General features: G+C 41.1%; 1 protein-coding gene across 12 annotated transcripts in view; it reads left to right on the top strand.

The window, feature by feature from the left end:
* The window catches only part of ZFP64 (ZFP64 zinc finger protein), a 105036-nt gene that overhangs the window by 26629 nt on the left and 50983 nt on the right, over positions 1 to 27424 (top strand). For 8 of the 12 annotated variants that reach the window (XM_001169080.6, XM_009437423.4, XM_063803114.1 and 5 more), the window contains 3 exons: positions 762 to 824; positions 5179 to 5430; positions 12125 to 14271. In XM_001169080.6, coding sequence (XP_001169080.1) covers positions 762 to 824; positions 5179 to 5430; positions 12125 to 13407 — 1598 coding nt within the window. In that variant the 3' untranslated portion in view covers positions 13408 to 14271. Of the gene's footprint in view, positions 1 to 761; positions 825 to 5178; positions 5431 to 12124; positions 14272 to 27424 lie in introns of those variants that run through there. The other 4 variants (XM_003953776.5, XM_054674653.2, XM_054674654.2 and 1 more) reach the window with 1 other exon arrangement.

Below are 27424 nucleotides of genomic sequence, written 5' to 3'. Positions count from 1 at the left end.
AAGTTGCAAAAATTGTACCAAAAAAATCCCTGTATGCCCTTCATCTAGATTCCCCAAATGTTACCATTTTATTATATTTGCTTTGTCATTCTTTGTATATATACAAATATATATACAAGTGTAGTTTTCCCCAAACCATTTGAAAGTTGCTGACAATGTGATACCCCTTTATTCCTAAATACTTCAGTGTGTATTTCCTAAAAGTCAGACTATTCTTTTAAATAACCACAGGACAATCATCAAGATCAGAAAATTAACATTTATAGGAACTATTATCTAACCTACTGACCTTAGTCAGATTTCATCATCAAGTGTCCCACTGATGTCCTTTCTACCAATATCAAAAGAAGGACATTTTTCCCCTCTGATCCAGGCTCCAACCAGTGATCACTAATTGCATTTAGATTTTATGTCTTTCATTTCCTCTAATCTAGAACAGTTAAGCATTTCTCTTTCATAAGCTTGACATTTTTGAAAAGTATAGGCCAGTGATTTTTGTCAAAAGGGCCTCAGTTTGGGTTTATTTGATGTTTCCTTATGATCAGATGCAGGTTATGCAGTTTTGGCAGGAACCACAAAATGACGGTGTGTTTTTACCGGTCATCACATATGAAGGCACATGAGATCTCTTTTTCCCATTACCGTGGTGTTAACTCTTGTCACTTGGTTAAGGATGTTTCTGCCAGTTTTCTCCATGCTAAAAGTTACTAAGTTTTCCTTTGTAATTAATCTTTCCTTTTTTTTTTTTTTTTTTTTTTTAGGTTGCCAATTCAAGACTGCTTATGGCATGAAGGACATGGAGCGACATTTAAAAATTCACACGGGTAAGTAGCATTTCTTTAGCGCATATGCCCTCAACACCTGCTCTGTGCTAGGAGCTGGGGATCCACATAGGTCAGACGAATGATACCACTCCAAACGTCACTGGCTGTTACGGGAATACAAGTCCAGATTTTAAAAAATAAGGTGCCATTTGTACACATGACTTTGGCAGAAAAATCTTTAACATAATAAAATCCAGCTCTGGAGAGGATGTGAGCAAACCTAGCTAAGTGGGAATGTGAACTGTTACAGCCATTTTGAAAATGATTCTGCCAAAATTAGTTAAAATTTGAACGCACATATTCTCATTTTGAGGAGATGACCCTACGAGTGCATGTGTGTGTGTGTAATGATTAGTAAAGAGAGGAATAAGGGGAGAGAAAAGAAACTGTCTCTTTTTTTGTCTTTTTCTTTTATATTTTGAGACAGGGTCTCACTCTGTCGCCCAGGCTGGAGTGCGGTGGCACTCGACCTGCCCACCTCAGCCTCCGGAATACCTGGGACTACGGGCAGACGCCACCACACCTGGCTAATGTTGTATATTTTTTGTAGAGAGTGGGGACTCACCATGTTGCCCAGGCTGGTCTCGAATGCCTGGACTCAAGCGATCCACACACCTTGGCCTCCCAAAGTGCTAGGATTACAGGTGTGAGCCACTGCACCTGGCCAAAACTTTCATTTTATGTATCTTTACGTTATATCACTGAATACAGTGAGTGTGTGTTATTTTTGTAATTTAGAAAGGAGAATTTAATAAATACTTGTTTTAAAAGAAGAGAAAAAGATCAATGCATGGGAAAAGAAAAAAGTGATGATTTCTGGTGATTTTATTTTTCTTTAATATATTATTTTTATGTTTCCTAGATTTTCTGCATGGAAAAGGAATTGCCTTTAGACTTTTTTTTTAACAAAGTGTTATATGCTCGTATTCAAATGGCACAGATTTAAATTTTAAAAGTATAAATGTGTATAAGATGCACATCTTTGGCTTTGGCTTCACTAATTGCCCAAAGCCTGCTATTTAGCCTCAGCCTTTGGAAGATGAGTAACCAACAGTCTTACATTCCTTGGCCATGACCAATAAGTGCCTTATTGCACTGGGGTCACCATCATATCTAATCAGCCTCACAGTGTTATGCTATCTGGATTTGTTCTAATTATCCAAATATTAAGTTTCAAGTATTGATTGGCAAGCGTTCTAGTGTAATAAGCAATTAAACTCTCCATGTGGGTTTCATATTTTGAAGTTTCATCCATCAAGCCATAGCATATTTATTATTGAAAGAATAAAGTACTATAATTTTTGTTTTGTTTTGGTTTTGGTTTTTTTGAGATGGAGTTTCGCTCTTGTTGCCCAGGCTGGAGTGCAATGGTGCAATCTTGGCTCACCGCAACCTCCGCCTCCCAGGTTCAAGCGATTCTCCTGCCTCAGCCTCCTGAGTAGCTGGGATTACAGGCATGCACCAACACACCCGGCTAATTTTTGTATTTTTAGTAGAGATGAGGTTTCTCCATGTTGGTCAGGCTGGTATCGAACTCCCGACATTGGGTGATCCACCCCCCCTTGGCCTCCCAAAGTGCTGGGATTACAAGCGTGGGCTACCGCATCCGGCTGAGTACTATAATTATTAATGATGATAGAGAAAGCGTTGTAAAAGTACAAGTGAGGGCCACAGCTTTGTCTATTTCCACAAATCCGCAGAAAATATCTTCTACACAGTTAGCCCACCTTGTGTTTGGAGGATAGTTTCTGTGGTCTCTGTCTACATTTTCAAGTTTAAATGTATCCTCACCTTAGTTACCTTCAGAGAGTGGGGGTATGCTTAATTACCCCTGGAGTTGGGGTTTGGGGGAACAACAGCAACAGGGCTCTTTACCAGCAGAGCTGGCCAAAAACCAGTGAGCTCTGCCAACATCCAGCATTTGCCCAGTGTTGCAAATACACAGTGTAGTGACCGCAGGAACTACTGAGCCACTGACAATGCTGGTAAATTATTGTTCCTGGATTTTTAAATTTGATGACTAAAATTTTTGTTTGTTTGTGTTTTTGTTTTTGTTTTGTTTTTTTGAGACGGAGTCTCGCTCTGTCACCCAGGCTGGAGTACAGTGGCGCGATCTTGGTTCACTGCAAGCTCTGCCTCCCGGTTTCATATCATTCTCCTGCCTCATTCTCCCCAGTAGCTGGGACTACAGGCGCCTGCCACCACGCCCGGCTAGTTTTTCTGTATTTTTGGTAGAGACAGGATTTCACTGTGTTAGCCAGGATGGTCTCGATCTCCTGACCTCGTGATCCGCCCGCCTCGGCCTCCCAAAGTGCTGGGATTACAGACGTGAGCTACTGCGCCCAGCCTACTAAAATGTTTAATAATAAAAATGCTAATTTTTTTTTTTTTCCTTTTGAGATGGAGTCTCACTCTGTCACCCAGGCTGTAGCGCAGTGGCACAATCTCAGCACACTGCAACCTCCGCCTTCCGAGTTCAAGTGATTCTCCTGCCTCAGCCTCCCGAGTAGCAGGGATTACAGGTGCCCACCACGATGCCCAGCTAATTTTTGTTTTTTTTAGTTCAGACAGGGTTTCACCATGTTGGCCAGGCTGGTCTCGAACTCCTGACCTCAAGTGATCTGCCTGCCTCGGCCTCCCAAAGTGCTGGAATTACAGGCGACAGCCACTGTGCCCAGCCAAAATGCTGATCTTTAATAAACTTTTAGATGTATTCTTAAATCCCAAATATTTATTTATGATGACAGTGATCGGCTTCGGCTATTTTAGCACTTGGCTAGTTAAGATTTGGTCAAAATACATATTTGATATATAAAGTAAAAAAAAGAAAATCCTGACTCACAGCCACCTCCTTCCATGACCAAAAGTCAGCTCTCCTAATAGACCTCTATGTCTCATTCTGAAATATTTGCATGCCTAGACCAGGTCTAAAAACACACACATTTAATTTTTCCATGTCTTACTAAGTTAATATGATACACGCTATCAGTGCAACTTGCTTCTTTTCATTTACTATTGCACATCATTTCACATCAGTATGTCATATCGACTTAGTCTTTTTCATGGCCAAGTAAGGAATGGGTTCAGTAATTTATGCACATCCATACAGTGAAATATTTCAGCCTTAACAAACATGTTGTGGGGATGTAATGATATGAAACAGTTGATCGAAATTACTGTAAGTGCAAGAAAGCAGTCAATAGGGAGGCAGTGCAGTATTTGGCAAAAAAAAAAAAAAAAAGCAATCACAAGACGGTCCTGGGTTCTAATTCCAGCTGTTGCAAGGATTAACTAAAGTAATTCAAAGGCACAGTGCCGTTCAAAAAGTATTTAAATTGACGTTAGCCAGGAGTTTTTATGTACCAAAAACATACACACACACAGATTGGAAAAATATACATCAAAAAGTTAGCAGTAGTTCACAGATGTCAAGTTGACATATGCATTAGTGAGGTTCAGATTAAGCTGCTGTAAGAATGAAACTGAAACACCAGCTCAAACAAGATAGGGGTTTGTGTCTGTCCCGTGTAACTGTCCAGAGGTGAGCAGGCAGGCTAGGACAGGTGGGCAGCTCTGTCCTAGGGACCATCCAGGCACTTAAGTTCCTCCCACCTCATTCTATTACATGACTCCACCATCTGCAGGTATGCCACCCTCACCTGCTCACTCACCTGCCCTCACCCGCTCACTCACCTGCCCTCACTCGCTCACTCACCTGCCCTCACCCTCTCACTCACCTGCGCTCACCGACTCACTCACCTGCCCTCACCTGCTGCCTTACCCCCATGCCTTGGCTAGAAGCAGGAAAAGAGAAAATGTAAAAGGCAAGCCGTTTCCTCTTGTGAAAGAGACACACTTTACTTTCTCTGCCATCGCTTTGATAGGAACTTAGTCACAGATCACAGCTAGCTGCAGGCGAGGCTGAGAAGTGTAATCTTTCCCTGGTGAGCCATGAACTCTGCTGAAACTTAGGTATTCTAAATTTTACGGTGCATCTCTGTTGTGAAAAGGAAAAAGGAGAGAGTGAATACAAGAGAAAATTAACAAAACTGTTACTATTTTACGTACCTATACTTTAAAATTTTAATTGCCTTCTATTTTTAACTTATAAAAAATTTATAAGAAATTCATATTCATCATTTAAAAAATTCAAGTAATACCAATAAGGAACATGGAAGAAACTTCCCCTCTCCCAAGATGTTAGCTCTTTGCCAATCATCCCTCCAGTGTTTCAGGGTTTTCGGAATATTCTTCGGTGGTTGTATATGACTTTTTTTGTAAGGCAGTGGGAAATAAGCCTTTTCCTTTTTTAATCTTGTTTCCTGCTGCCATCTGTGTGTGTATGTGTTTGAAGGAGACAAACCCCATAAGTGTGAAGTCTGTGGCAAGTGCTTTAGCCGGAAAGACAAGCTGAAAACTCACATGCGGTGCCACACGGGCGTGAAGCCCTACAAGTGTAAGACGTGTGACTACGCCGCTGCCGACAGCAGCAGCCTCAACAAGCACCTGAGGATCCACTCGGACGAGCGGCCCTTCAAATGCCAGATCTGCCCCTACGCCAGCCGCAACTCCAGCCAGCTCACTGTCCACCTGCGATCCCACACGGGTGAGTCCTGCCTGTTATTTGCTCTCTACGCTCCTCACTTTCTATGGCATAAATCATAAGCACCTTAAAGCATTCAGCCACAATGTAAGAAATCGAGTTGGAACCTTTGCTCATCCCGTTGTTTGCAGTTTTGTTTTTTGTTGTTGTTGTTTTGTCTCGCTCTGTTGCCCTGGCTGGAGTGCAGTGGCGCTATCTCAGCTCACTGCAACCTCCACCTCCCAGGCTCAAGCAATTCTTGTGCCTCAGCCTCCCAAGAAGCATGTTGCACCATGTCCAGCTAATTTTTTGTATTTTTAGTAGAGATGGGGTTTTGCCATATTGGTCAGGCTGGTCTTGAACTATTGACCTCAAGTGGTCTGTCCACCTCAGCCTCCCAAAGTGCTGGGATTACAGGTATGTTGTACCACACCCAGCTAACTTTTTCTATTTTTAGTAGAGGTGGGGTTTTGCCATATTGGTCAGGCTGGTCTTGAACTCCTGACCTCAAGTGGTCTGCCCACCTCAGCCTCCCAAACTGCTGGGATTACAGGCATGAGCCACCGTGCCTGGCCCATTTGCAGTTTTGTTTTTCAGCTGCCTTGAAGAGCCTTTCTCAGTAAAATAGGGGAAAATCATGAAGTTTATAACTTTATACATATGTATATCTCTTTCTATAACTTTGTAACTTATTCAGTTGTAAAGTATGTAATTGAGGAGCTGCATGAAATGAAATACACGTATAAGCCATGTATCTTTGATAAATTCTGCATTATGGTTAGGCATTCCAATCATTTTTGAAGCATACTCTAGTTCAGCATGGAACAGCTTGACCAAAAAACATACAGCAAAATTAGCAGAGTAGGTAACTCAACAAATTACATACTTTTTTCTTTCGGTGTATCAGTTAGATAATGATTCAGTCATGCTGCAGTAACAACCATGAAATCTCAGTGTTGTATAATAAACATTTGTTGCTAACATACTTTAGGTCAGCAGGAAGTTGACTGGACAACTCTGTTGATCTTGGCTTGGCTTAACCACATGTGTGGGGAAGGCTGGGTGCCTTTCAGATTTGCCTGGGGATCTGCTGGCCATGGGCTGGCTGGCTGTCCACTGGCCTTGGCTGAGGCAATCTGGTTCTGTTCTGTGCATCTCTCATCTTCCTCCTGGGACCATGGACTAACCCAGGCTTGTCCTTCCCATGAGGATGGCAGAGGTGCAAGCAAGCAAGCCCCAGTGTAAGCCCATTTCAAGTCTTTGCTTCTATAAGTTGTCAAGCATCACATTGGCTAAAGCAAGTCACATGTTTCATCCTGGTGTCAAGGGCGGGACTGAGCTCACCTACAGTGAGAGGTCATCACAGTGTTACATGGCAAAGGTCGGGGATGCAGGGAAGGTGAAGAATTGGGACTTTTTCTTTCTTTCTTTCTTTTTTGAGATGGAGTCTCACTCTGTTGCCCAGGCTGGAGTGCAGTGGCGTGATCTCAGCTCACTGCAACCTCTGCCTCCTGGGTTCAAGTGATTCTCCTGCCTCAGCCTCCTGAGTAGCTTGGATTACAGGCTCACACTGCCATGCCTGGCTAATTTTTTGTATTTTAGTAGAGATGGGATTTCACCATGTTGCCCAGCCTGGTCTCGAACTCCTGAGCTCAGGCAATCCACCTGCCTCAACCTCCCAAAGTGCTAGGATTACAGGTGTTAGCCACCGCGCTGGGCTGAATTGGGACCATTTTTGCAAACAACCACAGTCCGCCTTTATCCCCACCGTCATTCACGTCTCTCTGACAGGCAAAATGCATTAACAAGTCTCATCCAATCATAGGATCAGCCTTAAAGACCACAATTGCGTGATCTCCCTTGGGTCTGGATATGGTTTCTCTTCATTTAGAGACGGTTGAAATAAAAGACAAGTTGTCTGTCATGATACACCCAATATACAGTGTAAAACAAAAAGCCAAAATAATTACCATAATTCTACCATTTGAAAGTAGTGTAAGACACATGCACACATATGTTTATTGCAGCAGTATTCACAATAGCAAAGACTTGGAACCAACCCAAATGCCCATCAATGATAGACTGGATAAAGAAAATGTGGCACATATACACCATGGAATACTATGCAGCCATAAAAAAGGTTGAGTTCATGTCATTGCAGGGACATGGATGAAGCTGGAAACCATCATTCTTAGCAAACTAACACAGGAACAGAAAACCAAACACTACATGTTCTCACTCATAAGTGGGAGTTGAACAATGAGAACACATGGACACAGGGAGGGGAACATCACACAATGGGGCCTGTCAAGGGGTGGGAGGCTAGGGGAGGGATAGCATTAGGAGAAATACCTAATGTAGATGACGGGTTGATGGGTCAGCAAACCACCATGGCACGTGTGTACCTGTGTAACAAACCTGCACGTTCTGCACATGTATCCCAGAACTTAAAGTATAATTTTAAAAAAGAAAGAAAGTAGTATAGAAGAACGGGAGGCATTTGTCAGTCCCTGGTCCATAGCATTTCTGAAATTCTTCTGGGCACAGGTTCCCCCTACTCAGGGGTTAGGGAATGTTTCTAGATTAGGCCTTGGCTCAGCTCTTTGGTTTTAACCCTGCCCATTGGAACATCCTTTCCATCACTTTCCTAAGCTACTTCTGAAAAAGAATGCAAAATGTACCTTTGAGAAACTTTCTCAGCTTGCTTCCTGTCTACCAAAAGCTGGAGGTCTTTTACCTTTTGTTTTAGTAAGGCTGGTGACAGTTTTGCTGGTAGAGCTGTCTTTAAAAGCTGTGTGAGTTTCCTATGCATCCATATGCCAAAAGCCATACCCACAGTTCTTTTGGAATCTTGCCTCTTTTTCTAAACTCAATTATAGGCACTTTTGGCATTTAACCTTCTGTGGGTTTTAGGAGTCCTTTGTCCAGCTGAGAGAACATACTTGGCACCAACTTAATTCTCACCATTCTTAATTCTCTTTTGGAGATTTTAATAAAGAGTCTTACATTCAGACCCCTTATTTCACATTTGGTCTTCACTCTGCGACTAGTTTCTTAGATATGGTCTTTGTCCCAGGCTTTTGTCTTACTTGGGAAAGCTGGCTGGAGAAGCTGGCTGGAGATGAGAAACTATATCCAGTAATCTTTGACTTTCTATATTCCCTCTAAATTCTGCTTACAAAATGTCCAGTTCTTTTTTTGAGTTTGTCTCTTTCTTGTAGTCTTTTATCATATGCAGCTTATAAAACACTTTCACTGTTCTGCCTAGAATTTATCTCTTTATTCAAGTCCAAAACTCATGATGTACATTTTCTGTCTTCTAAGCTACCACGAGTGACAGTCTTATCAAACGTTTGCCATTAAGTAGTGTGCATTGCCATTTTTCCAGCCTCCACATGCAACCGAATCTCAAAACCAATACTCTGTATTATGGTTTTCTGTTACAGCGTCACCCTTTTTCTAGATACCAATATCTGTATCCATTGTCTGTTGTCACAGTGATGCAGCGTAATAGCCCACAAAACCTCAATAGATGCAATATGCTTTTTCTGGTTCCCATGCGGGGATCAGCTGGGCAAACCAGCTGACCTTGGCTGGGCTCTCTTATTAGTCTGAGGATCTGCTGGTTATGGGCTGGCTGTCCACTGGCCTTGGCTGAGGAAATCAGCTCTGCTCCACATGTCTCTTGGCCTTCTGAAACCAGCAGGTTAGGCCAGGATTGACCGCATGGTCATAACCGAGGTGTAAGCAAGCAAGCAAGCCCCAGTGCACAAGCCCATTTCAAGCCATTCCTTGTTTCAAGTTACTAAACATACCATTGGCCAAACCCAACGACATGGTTGAGGCTTTTGTCATGGATCACGGGAGAACATGCCTAACTACATACATGGCAGAGGCCGTGCTAAAGGAGGGGTGGGAGGTGGGAAGATTTGGGAACATTTTTATAATCTACAGCAAGTTCAGACATTGGCATAATCGACGCCCAACTGATTTGCTTCAGAAATTTCCCCCAGCCTAAGTTAGAGAAGCTGAAAAATTCATTTATGAAAATGGTTCATTTTGATTGATAAGGATGAAGTTACTATTTATAGCAGCATCTTTAAAATTGGTCTAGAAAAGGTGTGTTTTTCAAAAATTTCAGTGTGTGCCATTTATGCATGGTCTTCGTGGAATGTTCATTTTCCCTTTTATAAATCTGTGGCACTGGTAAAACTGTAAATTAATAGGATTTTGTTTTTACCCTTTCGGCGATTGGATAGACTACATCAACACTTGTTCTAGTAGCAACCCAAACTCAAGGAGGACCTGTCAGCTTAAATATATGTCGCTCATTCATCCAACATTCTTTAAACCTCGCTATGTGCCAGACACAGTGGGAATCAGGTAGTAGGCAAGAATGAACATAGTCATTAGCTTTGAAGACCTTAGTGTCCAGTGGGACTATTTGACCAGTATACTTCATTAAAGAAATGTTTATGGTTAAAGTAAAAAAAAAAAAAAGACAAAGGAATTTAAAACCTTTGCTTTCATGCCAAAAAACGTTGTTAAGCTCTGCAACTTAGCTGCGAGATTTGGTTTTCTGGATTTTCTGGGTCTCACCTCTGCAGATTTGCTTTAAAAAAGTGAAAAAAGACTGTCACTATAATTTTGACAGGGATATAACTGGAAAACCTAGTAAAACATTCTGGAGCAAGGATTCTGACTTTGAGTCTACAGACGTCTGCCCCTGAGAAATCCATGCGTAGATTTGGGAGGGAGGTCCTTGAATGGGGGTGGGGAAAACAAAGGCGTCTTCATCTTCACTAGCCTGTATTAAAATTTGACATGTCCTTCAATTATGAAAACAGGCAACCAATCTGATAACAGTGCATGTAAAGTCGTCGCCAGCGGAAATCAAAAATCTCTTGATAATGATTGCTGCAGATGGAGCAAATATCTTTTACACTCTTCTTTATTTAGAAATGACTGTAGTTACCAGAGCGGCCGCTAGGTCTGATTCTTGAATGCATTAATGAAACACACACATTGGCATATCACAATTTTTTCTCTTTAATAACTATTTTAATATAATTAGTTTCTTTTATGTTCCTATTGGTTTTTATTTTAGTTTATTTGGTACATTTAAAACATTATCTAAGAAGGGTTCCATGGACTTCACTAAACTGCCAAAAAGGGGTAATGGCATAAAAAAGGTTAAGAACAACATTCTCAGGCAGCAAACGGCCCTTTTTCTGAAAAGGGCCAGATAGTGAATATTTTAGGTTTTGTGGGCCATGCAGTATCTGTCACAAATACTCACCCCTACCATTATGGCAGGCAAGTAACCATATGTAAACAAATATGCATGGTTGTGTTTCAGTAAAACTTTACTTATAGAAACAGGCTGTGGGCAGGATCTAGCCCATAGGCTGTAGCTTACTCTTCCTTGTTCTAGAGTTTAGTATGCATGATCTTGGTGGTATTCAGTCATACAAAGCATTTTTTTCAAGTTTAGGTTTAGGCCTCTCAGTGTTCTAGAAGCTTGTTCAATTGCCTCCTGCCATCTTTGTTTGCATTCATTAAGCAGCTCATGGTGAAGTAGCAGATCCTATGTCAAAAAGCTGGAACACCATCCCAGTCTTGTGGGTTTATGACCTAAGAAAGCAAACATCAGTTATATGCACAGATAATTACCTAGCATCTAAAGATACCAGTTGTGGAGTCAGCCTGGATTGGAATCCAAGCCCTTCTTTGTACTACGGGGCGACCAAGAACAAGTTATGTAGTCTGTCTGGGTCTCAGCCTTCTTCTCTGTGTAACTGTGTTAAAAAACAATATTAATAATAGCACCCACCACAGGGCAATCTTCCCAGCATCAAGCGAGACCATGCTTGTGGAGTGCTCAGCATAGCGCCTGCCATCCCGGAAGCCATCGAAGAATATTAGCTGCTATTTTGCTTACTTAAACAATGTTGAAATGAGGGGTCGCCAATTTGCTTGAATTGTCATTGCCTCAGATAATTTGGACTTGGCATTCATTGAGGAAGTAAATTTGGAATATGGTATCCAATCAGATGTTTGCAATTTCACTTGCCTTGCTCATCTTTCAGCGAATATGAATTTTTTTTAAAAAAAATCAAGCAGCTGGATTTTGTAACTTCACAAGTAAAGAACGCAGCTGGCAATATGGGATAAATAAATTTTGTGCAAGAAACACATCTTTATTAATAAAGATCTGCATGAAATATAAGCTGGGTGTTTCAGTCATTGTAAAACCATACTCCAATGAGTGCAGCACGGAGCTGACCCATTCGAAAATATACTGTTGAATCTGTTAACAACACGTAACTCAATCAAAATCAACGGGTTGTGCAAAAGTTTTCAACTGTGAACCATTAACTAGCAGAGTGGGCACATTAACTGTATGAAAGATAGTTTGAGTGTTTTAAAGAATATAACAGGTATACTTGTAAATCTTATTTTATCTGGGACAATTAAATTGCTCTTTTCGATCTCCCATTTTTCTTCTGGGTTTGATACCGGTGGTGGTGGTTTGGGTTCCGGGGAAAGATAAAGACGCCCTGCCCCTCTTCCCCCACTCCCAGGGGCTGCTAGAAGCTGCAGTTAGGAGGTCTGCACCCACCCACCTTGTATAAGCGATTTTCTGGTGTGTGCTTCGGGGGGATCCGCTGTGGTTGTTGCCTGCCTGTTCTTATCGAAACTCACCTTGTGTTGACAGGGGACGCCCCCTTCCAGTGCTGGCTCTGTAGCGCCAAGTTCAAAATCAGCTCGGACTTGAAAAGGCACATGCGGGTGCACTCGGGGGAGAAGCCTTTCAAGTGCGAGTTCTGCAATGTCCGCTGCACCATGAAGGGGAACCTCAAGTCGCACATCCGTATCAAGCACAGCGGGAATAACTTCAAGTGTCCGCATTGCGACTTCCTGGGTGACAGCAAAGCCACCCTCCGGAAGCACAGCCGCGTGCACCAGTCGGAGCATCCTGAGAAGTGCTCGGAATGCAGCTACTCCTGCTCCAGCAAGGCCGCCCTGCGCATCCACGAGCGTATCCACTGCACCGACCGCCCTTTCAAGTGTAACTACTGCAGCTTCGACACCAAGCAGCCCAGCAACCTGAGCAAGCACATGAAGAAGTTCCATGGGGACATGGTTAAGACTGAGGCTCTAGAGAGGAAGGACACCGGCAGGCAGAGCAGCCGGCAGGTGGCCAAGCTGGATGCCAAGAAGACTTTCCACTGCGATATATGCGATGCCTCCTTCATGCGGGAGGACTCGCTCCGCAGCCACAAGAGACAGCACAGTGAGTACAATGAGAGTAAGAACTCGGACGTGACCGTCCTCCAGTTTCAGATCGACCCCAGCAAGCAGCCCGCCACGCCCCTCACTGTGGGACACCTCCAGGTGCCCCTCCAGCCCAGCCAAGTGCCCCAGTTCAGCGAGGGAAGAGTCAAAATCATCGTTGGGCATCAGGTGCCCCAGGCGAACACCATCGTCCAGGCTGCCGCCGCTGCAGTGAACATCGTCCCGCCTGCCTTGGTGGCCCAGAACCCAGAGGAACTCCCAGGGAACAGCCGGCTGCAGATCCTGCGCCAGGTCAGTCTGATCGCCCCCCCTCAGTCCTCGCGGTGTCCGAGCGAGGCGGGCGCAATGACCCAGCCGGCTGTCCTGCTGACCACCCACGACCAGACGGACGGAGCCACTCTGCACCAGACTCTCATCCCCACGGCCCCAGGTGGCCCCCAGGAAGGCTCTGGCAATCAAACTTTCATTACCAGTTCGGGTATTACTTGCACTGACTTTGAAGGCCTAAACGCCTTGATTCAGGAGGGGACAGCAGAAGTGACAGTGGTGAGCGATGGAGGCCAGAACATCGCAGTGGCCACCACAGCGCCACCGGTCTTCTCCTCCTCTTCCCAGCAAGAACTACCCAAGCAGACCTACTCCATCATTCAAGGGGCAGCCCATCCAGCTTTGCTCTGTCCCGCCGACTCCATTCCAGATTAGTGCTTAAAAAACAAAAGGAGTGGGGGAAAGGAATTGAGAAAAAGAAATCTTAAGTAGAATTCTCTAAAAGGTTTGCTCTTAATGTTTTCTTTGTTTTGTTTTGTTTTTGAGACGGAGTCTCGCTCTGTTTCCCAGGCTGGAGTGCAGTGGCGCGATCTTGGCTCACTGCAACGTCCGCCTCCCAGGTTCAAGCGATTCTCGTGCCTCGGCCTCCCGAGTAGCTGGGACCACAGGTGTACGACATCATGACTGGCTAATTTTTGTGTATTTAGTAGAGACGGGGTTTCATCATGTTGAACTCCTGACCTCAAGTGATCTGCCCACCTCAGCCTCCCAAAGTGCTGGGATTACAGGTGTGAGCCACCATGCCTGGCCGTGGTTTGCTCTTAATGTTTTTAAGGATGGTTGTGAATCCCCCTGGCCCCATAATAAATTGTAATTTTATACTGCTTACTATAATTTTTTTAACACTGTAACAACTTTGAGACCACCTCTGAATCGTCGCATTATAACTGTTGTAGAATCTTAAATGTTACCAAGATGATTCCAATGAGGGGTTGGAATTAAATCCATTAAGTAGTGAATACATGTGTTTGTTTCCAACTTGATTTTCCAACTCTCATAAAGGTTTCTGTCCATCTTATTACATGTGTGTAGTAAATGGTACTTCCCAGCCTCTCTTTTGCCCCATTCTGGAATACTCCCCAGAGTTTGGGGGTGTTCATGTTTTATACATGTAAGTCTGTTGGCATGAAGGACCATTTTCTACATAATATGACATGGATACTTGACCCAAAAAAAAAATGTTTAGTGCTAATGAGCAGAAAATGAATGGTTCCGTAATAAATTGATATCTGATTAAAATATTACTGAATGTTAATGATTCTTTAGAGCCAAGGTGGGATTTGGGAATGATGGGGCGTGAGTCATTAATCAAAAACAAACTGAAGCAGCAAAGGTTTTTAGTCCTTTCATAAACGTCACACAAAATGTCACACAATCATCTTACCTCCTCCACAGTCACATTAAATAGATGTGGTACCTAAAGTGATAAAGTGATCCATCCCACTGTTGTTTTCATTTTGAAACTTCAGACTGACAATCCTGGCATTTCTGTTTAGACACAAAAATGATCAAAGTTCCTACTAACAAGACAGAATTTTCTAGAATACCATTTTTGAGATGTTAATATCTGTGCAGAATCCAGATGAGTGGACTGAGAGAGTACCTAGATTTTTTCCAAAGCATAGGTCGTATTGAGAAGAGGAAAATTCAGATTGTGTTATTTTACATTGAAATGCTGTTTGATCAGTAGGTGGTGCCAGAGAGCAAGCTAGAATCATCCATATTTGTACCTTAAGCCATTCTGTAAGGTTGTAATAGCACTCATTTCTGCTGTCAGCAAGGATTGGTGAGGAGGGGAGGTTACTCTTGGGACAGAAGCATATTTAGAATATTATGAGAATACTTAGATACATTTCTACCACTTTTATTCTTCTTTCTTTGATCTGTAATAGTTGGACACAATTTTGATGACTTGCTATATTTGCCATAATTTCTTTATTTTCCTATCATCAATGATAATAGTGAGTTATTAACTATGGTTTTTGGTAAGAAACAGAAAAGGCTTGCAGTGTACAATGTTAGTGATTTAAATAATTTTGTCACTTTAAACTTATTGCTTACAGCCCTTTAGAAAAACTGTTCTGCTTTTGAATTTCAGCTGGGAAACTTCCATTGTCATGGTCCTATTTCCTATGTCTTTCTCTTTTCCCACTTTTTTCAACCATAAAGGATTTTTTCCTGATTATAATGTGTATTCAAGATAGAAAATATGAAAAACAGAATATTACTAGGAAAAAAATAGGAGTTACTAATAATCTTACTGTCCAGATATAAACTATACAGATTGTAACCATTTTGATGGACTTCCTATCAGTCCTTTTTTTTTTTTTGAGATGGAGTCTCACTCTGTTGCCCAGGCTGGAGTGCAGTGGCGCAATCTCAGCTCACTACAAGCTCCGCCTCCCGGGTTCACACCATTCTCCTGCCTCAGCCTCCTGAGTAACTGGGACTCTAGGCACCCGCAACCAAGTCCGGCTAATTTTTTGTATTTTTAGTAGAGACAGGGTTTCACCGTAGCCAGGATGGTCTCGATCTCCTGACCTTGTGATCCACCCACCTCGGTCTCCCAAAGTGCTGGGACTACAGGCGTGAGCCACCGTGCCTGGCCCCTATCAATCTTTTTTTATGCTTACGTATATATGTTTTCTACTCCAGTTATAAAGTTGTAGTTTAATTAAGCATAATATTTTTTATATTCTATATTTCCTTTTGTATCCTTAGATCTCTACCTACCAGCTGCCTTCTATATATATATACATACACATACATACATACACATGCATGCATAGAGATGTACACACATGCATATTTGATTTGTTGGTTGTTTTGTCTTTTTACAAACAAAACAGTAAAACTTACTCTTTGGAATAAATCATACACAGAATTGTACAAACACCAAGCCAACAACTTCCAGCCCCTCTGTATTCTCACCCCACCCAAGGTAAGTAATGTTAGGTGCTCTGTGTTCTTACCAATATACATAGACTCGAAAGATAACATAGAAAAGGTTTTTCCTAGTTCTATAGTAATTGTATCATACTCTGTACATTTCTCTGCAACTTGCTTTGATTATTCCATTTATTGACAGTCCTGTGGGTCAACAAAACTAGACCTAGTTTTTTTAAATAAGTGTTAGAGACATGCCAGGCTTTAGTCCGTCATCTTGCTATTATGATTATTCAGGTTGTTTGGGGAATATTTTTGCCATTACGACTGCCCCAGTAAACTCTCATATTCAGCTCTTTTTTTTTTTTTTTTTCTGTAAGTAGATTCAAAAGTGTAAGTTTCACGGAGTTTCCATAGTTTGTACTTGCATAAATACAGATTAATTTTCACAATGATAGTCTCATCCCTGATGTGAGCTCAACTACCTTTGGAAGTTTTATCACTCTGCTGCGTGAAAATGGTTATCTGGCCTTTGTGCACTCCCCTAGCTGGTGCTGTGGTCTGCGTTTTCTGAGACGTCTCTGCATAGGGCTGGTTGACCATGTGTGCTTCTCTCTTCTATGAACTTAGAACTCTTACTCCCTCCTTTTGGTTGTTGGGAAGTTGGGGACATTAACCCGACATCAGTCACACATTGCTGAGTTTCTTCCCCTCCTGTCATTGTCTTTTGACTTTACCTGTGGGGCTGTCACCATATAAAAATGACTGTCTTTTTCTGTAGTTAGATTCTTCTGTCGCTTCATATGTGGCACGTGTGTTTTCTAAGAACGTCCATCCTTCCCCTGAGATTAAACTGGTTTTCCCTTTAGTGTTTTTACTGCTTGCTTATTTGTTTTTCAATGGCTCCTTGCTGCAGCCAGAATTCTTTTTTTTTTTTTTTTTTTTCTTGTTTTGAGACAGAGTCTGGCTGTCACCCAGCCTGGAGTGCAGTGGCGCGCTCTGCCTCCCAGGCTCAGGTGATTCTCCTGCCTCAGCCTCCCACGTAGCTGGGATCACAGGCGTGTGCCACCACACCTGGCTAATTTTTGTATTTTTAGTAGAGACGAGATTTCGCCATGTTGGCCATGCTCGTCTTGAACTCCTGGCCTCCAGTGATCTGCCCACCTCGGCCTTTCAGAGTGCTGGGATTACAGCTCATGCCAAGAACTCATATTTATATGTTATGATGAACATGTTTGACTGTCCACTTATGCCAGGACCATTTGTTAAATATTATTTTCCTGAAAACTGAAATCCTAATTTAAGCCATCGTGTAGATAAAGTTCACAAATATACTTCTAGAACTTCTTTATTCTGGAAGATTAGAGATCTGAGATTCCCAAAGAAGATCTGGCTTGCCAACATGACATATTTGATTATACTAGCATTAAGGTAAGCTTAATCTTTCAGACTTACAAAGCTTCCCCCAGCTATTATTTTCCAAAATGTTCTTAGCAATTCTTAGATATTTATTCTTCCAAAGAAACTGTTATTTTATCCAGTACCTAAACCACCCCCACCAAAAAAGAAAACCTTTTGGAGATTTTTATTGAAATTGCATCAGTATTTTATATGAACTTATCAAAAGCATGACTATGAAAATATTAAGTCTTCCACCCAATTTTGGCTCACTGCAGCCTCCACCTCCTGGGTTCAAGAGATTCTCCCACTTCAGCCTCTTGAGTAGCTGGGATTACAGGCACCTGCCACCATGCCTGGCTAATTTTTGTGTGTGTATCTTTAGTAGAGATGGGGTTTCGCCATGTGGACCAGGCTGGTCTTGCACTCCTGGCCTCAAGTGATCCGCCTGCCTCAGCCTCCCAAAGTGCTGGGATTACAGGTGTGAGCCACTGTGCCTGGTCCTGTGTTTTCTTATCATTCCATAATTTTATCATAATTGTGAATAGGAATTTTTGCATTTGTTGCAAACATCAAGAAAAGCCAAAATAGGGTATATTTGTCTATATTAAAGAAAAATTCTCAGAAATGAATGGTATTTATTAGAAATTCTTGGTCTCTGATAAATATGATTTATAATTATCTGATATAGTCTTTTATTTTCAGATTGTTTTATCTCTTCCCTTAGAATATTTTTACTACTTATTTTGTTTTCTTGTCCTGTTGCTTTAGCCAGAACCTCCAAACAATGCTGATACAGCTGGCATCCTTGCTGTGTCCCTAATTCTAACTTTAGAATTTTCCAATGTAATATACACCACTCCTTTGGATAATGGTTTTTATAGTACTTAGGTCATTTTCTTCCACTCCAGTTTTCACTTAGAGTGAAATCGCTTGAATCCAGGAGGTGGAGGCTGCAGTGAGCCAAAATTGCGCCACTGCACTCCAGCCTGGGTGACAGAGTGCAACTCCATCTCAAAAAAAAAGAAACACAGACCTTATATAATAAAAATAGAATACATAATTTGACTGAATAATGTTTACAATGGAGTTAAATAAAGGTTTTTCAGTAGAAGACTTAATATTTTCATAGTCATTCTTTTGATAAGTTCATAAAAAATACTGATGCAATTTCACTTATCAGGGTAGATTGCTGAATTTTATCAAATATCTTCTTAAAATTGTTAGCCGTAAGTATTTGGGTTTTGCACTTAAATATGTTGACACAGTGAATTTGTGTAGCATATAGCCTGGTATGTTAAGTCACCTTGCATTCCTGGAAGAAATCCTCTTGGTCATGTTGAATTATTCTTCCAAAACACTGCTGGATTTCGTTTTCTAATATCTTATCTGGAAGTTTTGCAACTCTAGTTCGTGTGCTGCATAACGGCATTTTGGTCAACAACAGACTGCATGTTACAATGGTGATCTCATAAGAATAATGGAGCTGAAACATTTCTTTTTTAATTATACTTTAAGTTTTAGGGTACATGTGCACATTGTGCAGGTTAGTTACATATGTATACATGTGCCATGCTGGTGTGCTGCGCCCATTAACTCGTCATTTAGCATTAGGTATATCTCCTAATGCTATCCCTCTCCCCTCCCCCCACCCCACAACAGTCCCCGGAGTGTGATGTTCCCCTTCCTGTGTCCATGTGTTCTCATTGTTCAATTCCCACCTATGAGTGAGAACATGTGGTGTTTGGTTTTTTGTTCTTGCGATAGTTTACTGAGAATGATGATTTCCGATTTCATCCGTGTCCCTACAAAGGACATGAACTCATCATTTTTTATGGCTGCATAGTATTCCATGGTGTATATGTGCCACATTTTCTTAATCCAGTCTATCATTGTTGGACATTTGGATTGGTTCCAAGTCTTTGCTATTGTGAATAGTGCCGCAATAAACATACATGTGCATGTGTCTTTATAGCAGCATGATTTATAGTCCTTTGGGTATATACCCAGTAATGGGGTGGCTGGGTCAAATGGTATTTCTAGTTCTAGATCCCTGAGGAACTGAAACATTTCTATTGCCTACTGATATCTTGATGATCCTGACCCTGCATAGGCTGAGGCTAATGCGCACGTTTGTGTCTTAGTTTGTTTTTTTTTTTAAGTTGAAAAAGTAAAAGAAAAAAATAAAATAGAAAAGGCTTATAGAATAAGGATATAAAGAAAGAATATTTTTGTACAGTTGTACAATGCTTGTGTTTTAAGCTGAGTGTTATTCCAAAAGATTTTGATAAGTCAAAATCTTTATAATTAATACATGTATAAAGTAAAACAGTTACAATAAGCTATACTTAATTTACTACTGAAGAAAGACTTTTTAAATAAATTTAGAGTAGTCTAAGTGTACAGTGTTTATAAGGTCTGCAGTAGTACACAGTCATGACCTAGGCCTTCACATTCACTCACCACTCACCCACTGACTCACCCAGAGCAACTTCCAGTCCTGCAAGCTCCATTCATGATAAGTGTCCTAAACAGGTGCACCATATTTTTATCTTTTATACCACATTTTTACTGTACTTTTGTTTTGTTTTGTTTTTGAGAAAGGGTATTACTCTGTCACCCAGGCTGGAGTGCAGTGGCACAATCACAGCTCACTGCAGCCTCAACCTCCCCAGGCTCAGGTGATCCTCCCACCTCAACCTCCCAAGTAGCTGGGACCACAGGCATGTACCACCACGTATTTTTTGTAGAGATGGGGTGTTGCCGTGCTGCCCAGGCTGGTCTCAAACTCCTGGGCTCAAGTGATCCACCCACCTAAGCCTCCCAAAGTGCTGGGATTACAGGCATGAGCCACCATGCCTGGGCTACAGTACCCTTTCTATGTTTAGTTATATTTAGATAGACAAGTACTTACCATTGTGTTACCATTACCTATAGTACTCAGCACATTCACATGCTGTATGGATTTCTAGCCTAAGAGCCATAGGCTACGCCCTATTTCTCAGAATGGATCCCTGTTGATAAGTGGCAAGGACTGTATACACATACATGCAGCTGGTCTCTAGTTTTCTTTTTTAGTGCTATCTCTGATTTTTGCTTGTTTCTTATGCAACTCTAAAAATAAATTGGAGCTTGTGCAACTCTAAAAATAAGCTGGAGCTCTTTTCTTCTTTTTCGGTGACCTGAAATAGTTTGACTATCTCAGAAATTATCTGTTCTGTTATCTTGGCTGATACTCCTTTTTCATTGTAACATTCTTAACAAATTTCCCAATTATTTTCTGTAATTACTGATCTGTTCAGGTTGTATACCTTATCTGGATCAATTTTAGTAGTTTATATTTAGCAAAAGAAAAAACATCATTTACTCTGCTCTAAATTTTCAATTATGTGGCCCTATGATTCCATTTAACTTTCTTTTTAAAATATTTTAATATCTTTAGCATTTGGGGGTCCACCACCTTTCTTGTTACTACTGGTTTTGGGTTTTCTTTTTTTATTGCTGTATTTTGAGTCTTCTACTTAGTATGCTAAGGGTTTACTCATTTAGTCATTTGTATTAAAGTAAAAGTAGCACTTTTGCTTTTATTTATTTCTCTACCCCTCCTCCATTTCATTCATTTCAGCTTTCAGCTTTTTTTTTTTTTTTTTTTTTTTTTTTTGAGACGGAGTCTCGCTCTGTCACCAGGCTGGAGTGCAGTGGCGCAATCTCGGCTCACTGCAACCTCTACCTCTTGAATTCAAGCGATTCTCCTGCCTCAGCCTCCCGAATAGCTGGGACTACAGGTGCACGCTACCACACCCAGCTAATTTTTTTGTATTTTTTGTAGAGACGGGGTTTCACCATGTTGACCAGGATGGTCTTGATCTCTTGACCTCGTGATCCGCCCGCCTTGGCCTCCCAAAGTGCTGGGATTGTAGGTGTGAGCCACCATGCCTGGCCTCAGCTTTTATTTTAATACTTCTTTCCCCTGCTTTTCTTTCATTTTATTTTGTTATTCTAATTTCATGTATTAAGTTCACTTAGTCTTTAGTAATAAAAACATTTAAAGCTATATATTTTCCATTATGCCTTCACCTGTGTTAAAAGATAATTTTTTAAGTTAAAATCATGACTGTCATACAAATATAAGACTAACACATGTCAAGTATTTAATTCATTAATTAAAGGGGGAATCAGTAAGCTATCACAACAGGCTCAAAGGAGGATTAACAAATGCATGATTACATAGACAATCAGGAATGCTGAAATAAATTCACCAACAGATCCAAAACTGGTCAGTATCTCCAGAGTAGTAATCAGCTGTGTTCCATCAAACGAAATCTGTTTGCAGTCCTGTAGATGAGTTATTTGCAATACTAACTATTTCTGTAACTTGCAAAGTTATAAAATGGCCAGGCATGGTGGTTCACGCCTATAATCTCAGCACTTTGGGAGGCCAAGGCAAAAGGATCACATGAGCCCAAGGATTCCAGACCAGCTTGAGCAGCATAGGGGAGACCCTGTCTCTACAAATACTATTAATAATTTTTTAAAAAATTGGCCGGGTGTGGTGGTGCGCACCTGTAGTCCCAGCTACTGTAGAGGCTGAGATTAGAGTATCACTTGAGCTGGGGAGGTTGAGGCTGCAGTGAGCTGTGATCATGTGCCACCGCACTCTAGCCTTGGTGACAGAGTGAGACTGTGTCTAAAAAAAAAAACTAAGTCGTAAAATAGCTCAAAAACAACAATAAAGAGCACTAACCTCTATAGAAGCAGATAATCCAGAACTGGGAACTGACAGGATATCCTGTAATCTTTATTGCCTACAAAATCATTCAAAACTTGTCCTTATATCCATCCCTATAAACTTTTATATGACATGCCCTTCTTTCCATAAACTTCTAGACTTTGTTATTTCAGTTTTAGGGATGGTTAGTTGGTTGCTTTGAAGGGGATAGGGCCAGAATCCAGGGGTTATATAAAGGTATGTTTCCTATTTTTCAAGTACAGGCATGTTTCAGAGATATTGTGAGTTTGGTTCCAGACCACCACAATAAAGCAAATATCACAATAAAGTGAGTCACACGTATTTTTAAATTTCCCAGTGCATATAAAAGTTATGTTTATACCATACTATAGTCTATTAAGGGCACAATAGCATTATGACTTTAAAAAGTACATACTTTAATTTAAAAATACTATGTTGCTAAAAAAATGCTGACAATCATATGAGCCTTCAGCAAGTTGCAGTCATTTTGCTGATAAAGGGCCTCAATGCTAATGGCTGCTGACTGATCAGGGTTGTGGTTGCTGAAGGTTGGGGTAGCTGTAGTAATTTCTTAAAATAAGACAACAACAAAGTTTGCCACATCAATGGACTCTTCCTCTTTTTTGCTTTTTTTTTTTTTTTTTTTTGAGATGGAGTCTCACTCTGTCGCCCAGGGTGGAGTGCAATGGTGTGATCTCAGCTCACTACAACCTCCGCCTCCTGGGTTCAAGCAATTCTCCTGCCTCAGCCTCCTGAGTAGCTGGGATTACAGGTGCACCCCACCACACCCAGCTAATTTTTATATTTTTAGTAGAGACAGGGTTTCACCATGTTGGTCAGGCTGGTCTCAAACTCCTAACCTTGTGATCAGCCCGCCTCAGCCTCCCAAAGTGCTGGGATTACAGGCGTGCACCACCGCACTTGGCCTCTTTTTTACCTTTTTTGGTATAAATTTAAGGGATACAAGTGCATGCAGTTTTGTTACATGAATATATTGCATAGAGGTGAAATCTGGGCTTTTAATGTAACTATCACCCAAATAATGTACATTTTACCCATTAAGCGATTTGTGTGTGTGTGTGTGTGTGTCTGTGTGTGTGTGATGAAGTCTCACTGTGTTGCCTAGGCTGGAGTGCAGTGGCGTAATCTCGGCTCACTGCAACCTCCGCAGCCCGAGTTCAAGCAATTCTCCTGCTTCAGTCTCCCATATGGCCGGGATCACAGGTACGTGCCATCACGCCCAGCTAATTTTTGTATTTTTAGTAGAGATGGGGTTTCACCATGTTGGCCAGACTGGTCTCGAACTCCTGACCTCAGGTCATCCGCCCACCTTGGCCTCCCAAAGTGCTGGGATCACAGGCGTGAGCCACCGCGCCAGGCCCATTAAGCAATTTCTTATCCCTTACCTCCCTCCCATCCTTCTGAGTCTGTAATGTCTACTATTCCACACTGTATGCCCATGTATAAATATTATTGAGCTCCCACTTATAAGTGAGACCATGCAGTGTTTGACTCTCTGTTTCTGAGTTATTTCATGTAAAATAATAGCCTCCAGTTTCATCTGTGTTGCTGCAAAAGACATAATTAAATCTTTTCATGAAAGATTTCTCTGCAGCATCCAATGCTGTTGGACATCATTCTACTCACAGTAAGACTGCTTTCAAAATTGGACTCAATCCTCTCAAACCCTGACACTGCCTAATCAACTAAGGTTATGTAATATTTTAAGTTGTTTGTTGTCATTTTCACAATGTTCAGAACATCTTTACCGGGAGTCGATTCTATCTCAAGGAACCACTTCCTTTGCTCAGCCATAAGAAGAAACTCCTCATCCATTCAAGTTCTCTCATAAGATTGCAGCAATTCAGCCACATCTTCAGGTTCCACTTCTAATTCTAGTTCTCTTGCAATCTCTACCATCTCTGCAGTTACTTCCTCCACTGAGGTCTTGAACCCCCTCAAGTTCATTTATGATGGTTGGAATCAACTTCTTACAAACTCCTGCTAAGGTTGATATTTTGACCTTCCCCCAAGAATCATGAACGATCTTCATGGCATTTAGAATGGTGAATCCCTCATCTTGATGTTCTGGTGAAAAAAATAAATGAATATTGAATCCTTTTTAGAAGGTTTCCAATTTACTTTGCCCAGATGCATCAGAGGAATCACTATCACCGCTATAGTCTTACAAAATGTATTAGTTCAATAATAAGACTTCAAGGTCAAAATTACCCCCTCATCCATGGGCTACAGAATGGAGGTTATGTTAGCAGGCATGAAAACAACATTCGTCTCCTTGTACATCTCCATCAGAGCTCTTGGGTGACCAGATGTATTGTCAATAAGCAGTAATATTGTGGAAGGAACCTATTTTCTGAGCAGTAGGTCTCAACATGGGGCTTTAAATATTCAGTAAACCATGCCGTAAACAGAGGTGCTGTCATCCAGCCTTCATGGTTCCATTTCTAGAGCCTAGACAGTAGATTTAGCATCATTCTTAAGGGCCTTAGGATTTTTGGAATGGTAAATGAGCACTGGCTTCAACTTCAAGTTACCAGCTACATTAGCCCCTAACAAGAAAGTCAGCCTATCCTTTGAAGCTTTGAAGCCAGACATTGACTTCTCCCCTCTAGCTATGAACATCCTAGATGGTATCTTCTTCCAGTAGGAGACGGTTTTATCTACTATTTTTATAAACAAAAATCTATTGTTTAGTGTAGCCTCCTTCATCAACGATCTTAGCTGGATCTTCTGGGTAACTTGCTGCAGCTTCTACATCAGCACCTGCTGCTTCACTTTGCACTTTTACGATGTGGAGATGGCTTCTTTCTTTAAACCTCCTGAACCAACTTCTGCTAGCTTCCAATTTTCTTCTGCAGCTTCCTCACTTCTCTCAGTCTCCATAGAATTGAAGGAGTTAGGTCCTTGCTCTGGATTAGGCTTTGGCTGAAGACAATGTCGTGGCTGGTTTGATCTATTCAGACCACTCAAACGTTCTTCACATCAGCAATAAGGCTGTTTCACTTTCTTATCATTCATTTGTTCACTGGAATAGCACTTTTAATTTCTTTGCAGAACTTTTCCTTTGCATTCACAACTTGGCTAACTGGTGCAAAAGGCCCAGCTTTCAGCCTGTCTTGGCTTTCAACATGCCTTCCTCACCGAGCTTAACCTTGTCTAGCTTTTGATTTAAAGTGAGAGACATGGGACTCTTTCTTTCACTTGAACACTTAGAGGCCATTGTAGGGTTATTAATTGGCCTAATTTCAACATTGTTGGGTCTCAGGGAATAGGGAGGCTCAAATAGAGGGAGAGAGATGGGGAACGGCTGTTCTGTGGAGCAGTCAGAACACACACTACATTTATCAGTTAATTTCGTCATCTTATATGGACATGGTTCACGGCAGCCTGGAGCAATTACAACAGTAATACCAAAGATCACCAATCACAGATCACCATAACAGATATAATAATAATAAAAAGCTTGAAATGTGAGAATTACCAGAATATGACACAGAGACCCCAAGTGAGCCCCCGCTGTTGGAAAAATGGTGCCCGTAAGACTTGTTTGATGCGGGGTTGCCACAAACTTCAATTTGTAAAAAAAAAAAAAAAAAAAAAAAACAACTCAGCGCCCACAAAGCACAATAAAGCTAAGGACAATCAAACAAGGTGTGCCTGTATTACAATTTGTGAAACTATATTTTGGCTTTTGGTTTCTGATGTTACTGGGTTTTGGTCTGAAAATGTGACCCGTAAAATAAATGTTTTTCTCTCTCATTATGCCATTTTCTTTATTTTGTTTTGTTTTTTCAACTTTTATTTTAGGTTTAGGGGGTACATGTGCAGGTTTTTTACCTGGGTAAATTGCATGTCACTGGGGTTTGGGGTATGAATGGTTTGGTCACCCAGCTAGTGACCATAGTACCCAATAAGTTTTTAAACCCTCACCCTCCTCCCACCCTCCACCTTCAAGTAGAACCCAGTGTCTGTTGTTCCCATCTTTGTGTCCATGGGTACTCAATGTTTAGCTCCCGCTTATAAGTGAGAACATGTGGTGTTCGGTTTTCTGTTCCTGCATTAATTCACTTAGGATAATGACCTCCAGCTGCATCTATGTTGCTGCAAAGTCCATGATTTCATGTTGTTATGGTTGTGAAGTATTCCATGCTGTACGTACCACATTTCCTTTATCCAGCCCACCATTGATGGGCATCTAGGTTGATTCCATGTTGCTATTGTGAATAGTGCTGCGATGAACGTATGCGTGCATGTGTCTTTGGTAGAATGATTTGTATTAATGGGATTGCTGAGTCGAGTGGTAGTTCTAAGTTCTTTGAGAAATCTCCAAACTGCTTTCCACAGTGGCCGAACTAAGTTACATTCCCACAAGCAGTGTACAAATGTTTCCTTTTCTCCTCAACCTTGTGAATATCTTTAGTTTTCTGACTTTTTCATGGTAGCCACTCTGACTAGTGTGAGATGCTATCTCACTGTGGTTTTGATTTATATTTCTCTCATGATTAGGATGTTGAGCATTTTTTCATATGCTTGTTGGCTGCTTGTATGTCTTCTTATAATTTAATAGTTTTCTGTATGGCCATTTACATGACCAATTTTTGTACGTATTTGGTGACTATTAGAGAAGAATACACAGTCTCTGTAGAGTTTAAATTTTTATGAATTATTCAATTCTTCTAATCCTTTCTTAGTTAGTATCTATTTGGTAAACTCTGAAAGAAATATTTAAAAAATCTCTCTCGAGGATTGCATTTTTAAAACCAAGCTTTCCTTATATTACCAGGGTGCTTTTTTTTAATTATATTTTGCCATATGTTATTTGATGCATATAAAGTTTGTAGCTGTTCTACGTTCTTTGTCATTTTTTCCTTTTATTCTCATGTACCTGTTCCTTCTATGTAATAATAGCTTTTGGCCTTAAATCATGCTTTATCTCATAATAACATTCTAAGTCTTATTTTATATTTTTTTTCATTTGCCTGGTTCATATCTGCCCATTCTGTTATTCAGTATCTTTCTTTATCAGCCTCTCCTTGTCTTTGATAGGACAATTCAAATCATTTGTATTTATTACAGTAATATATATGTGCTATTATTCACTTCCATCTTATTTAATATTTGCTATTTATTAAAGTTTGTGGTTTTCTCCTTTTTCCTTTTTAACTTTATTTCCTGTCTCTAGAAAGTTATATATTCATCTCCATCCTGCTGACAGTTACATTCCAATTTTTTGTGTGTTGTTTTTTTGAGATAGGGTCTCTGTCTCCCAGGCTAGAGTGCGGTGGAGTGATCTTGGCTCACTGCAGCCTTTACCTCCCCAACCCAAGTGATCCTCCC

This window comes from Pan troglodytes, chromosome 21 (genome assembly GCF_028858775.2).
Source record: "Pan troglodytes isolate AG18354 chromosome 21, NHGRI_mPanTro3-v2.0_pri, whole genome shotgun sequence".
Classification (NCBI taxonomy): domain Eukaryota; kingdom Metazoa; phylum Chordata; class Mammalia; order Primates; family Hominidae; genus Pan; species Pan troglodytes.
The sequence above is the reverse complement of the archived record's forward strand: the minus strand, read 5'-3'. Positions and strand labels throughout refer to the sequence as shown.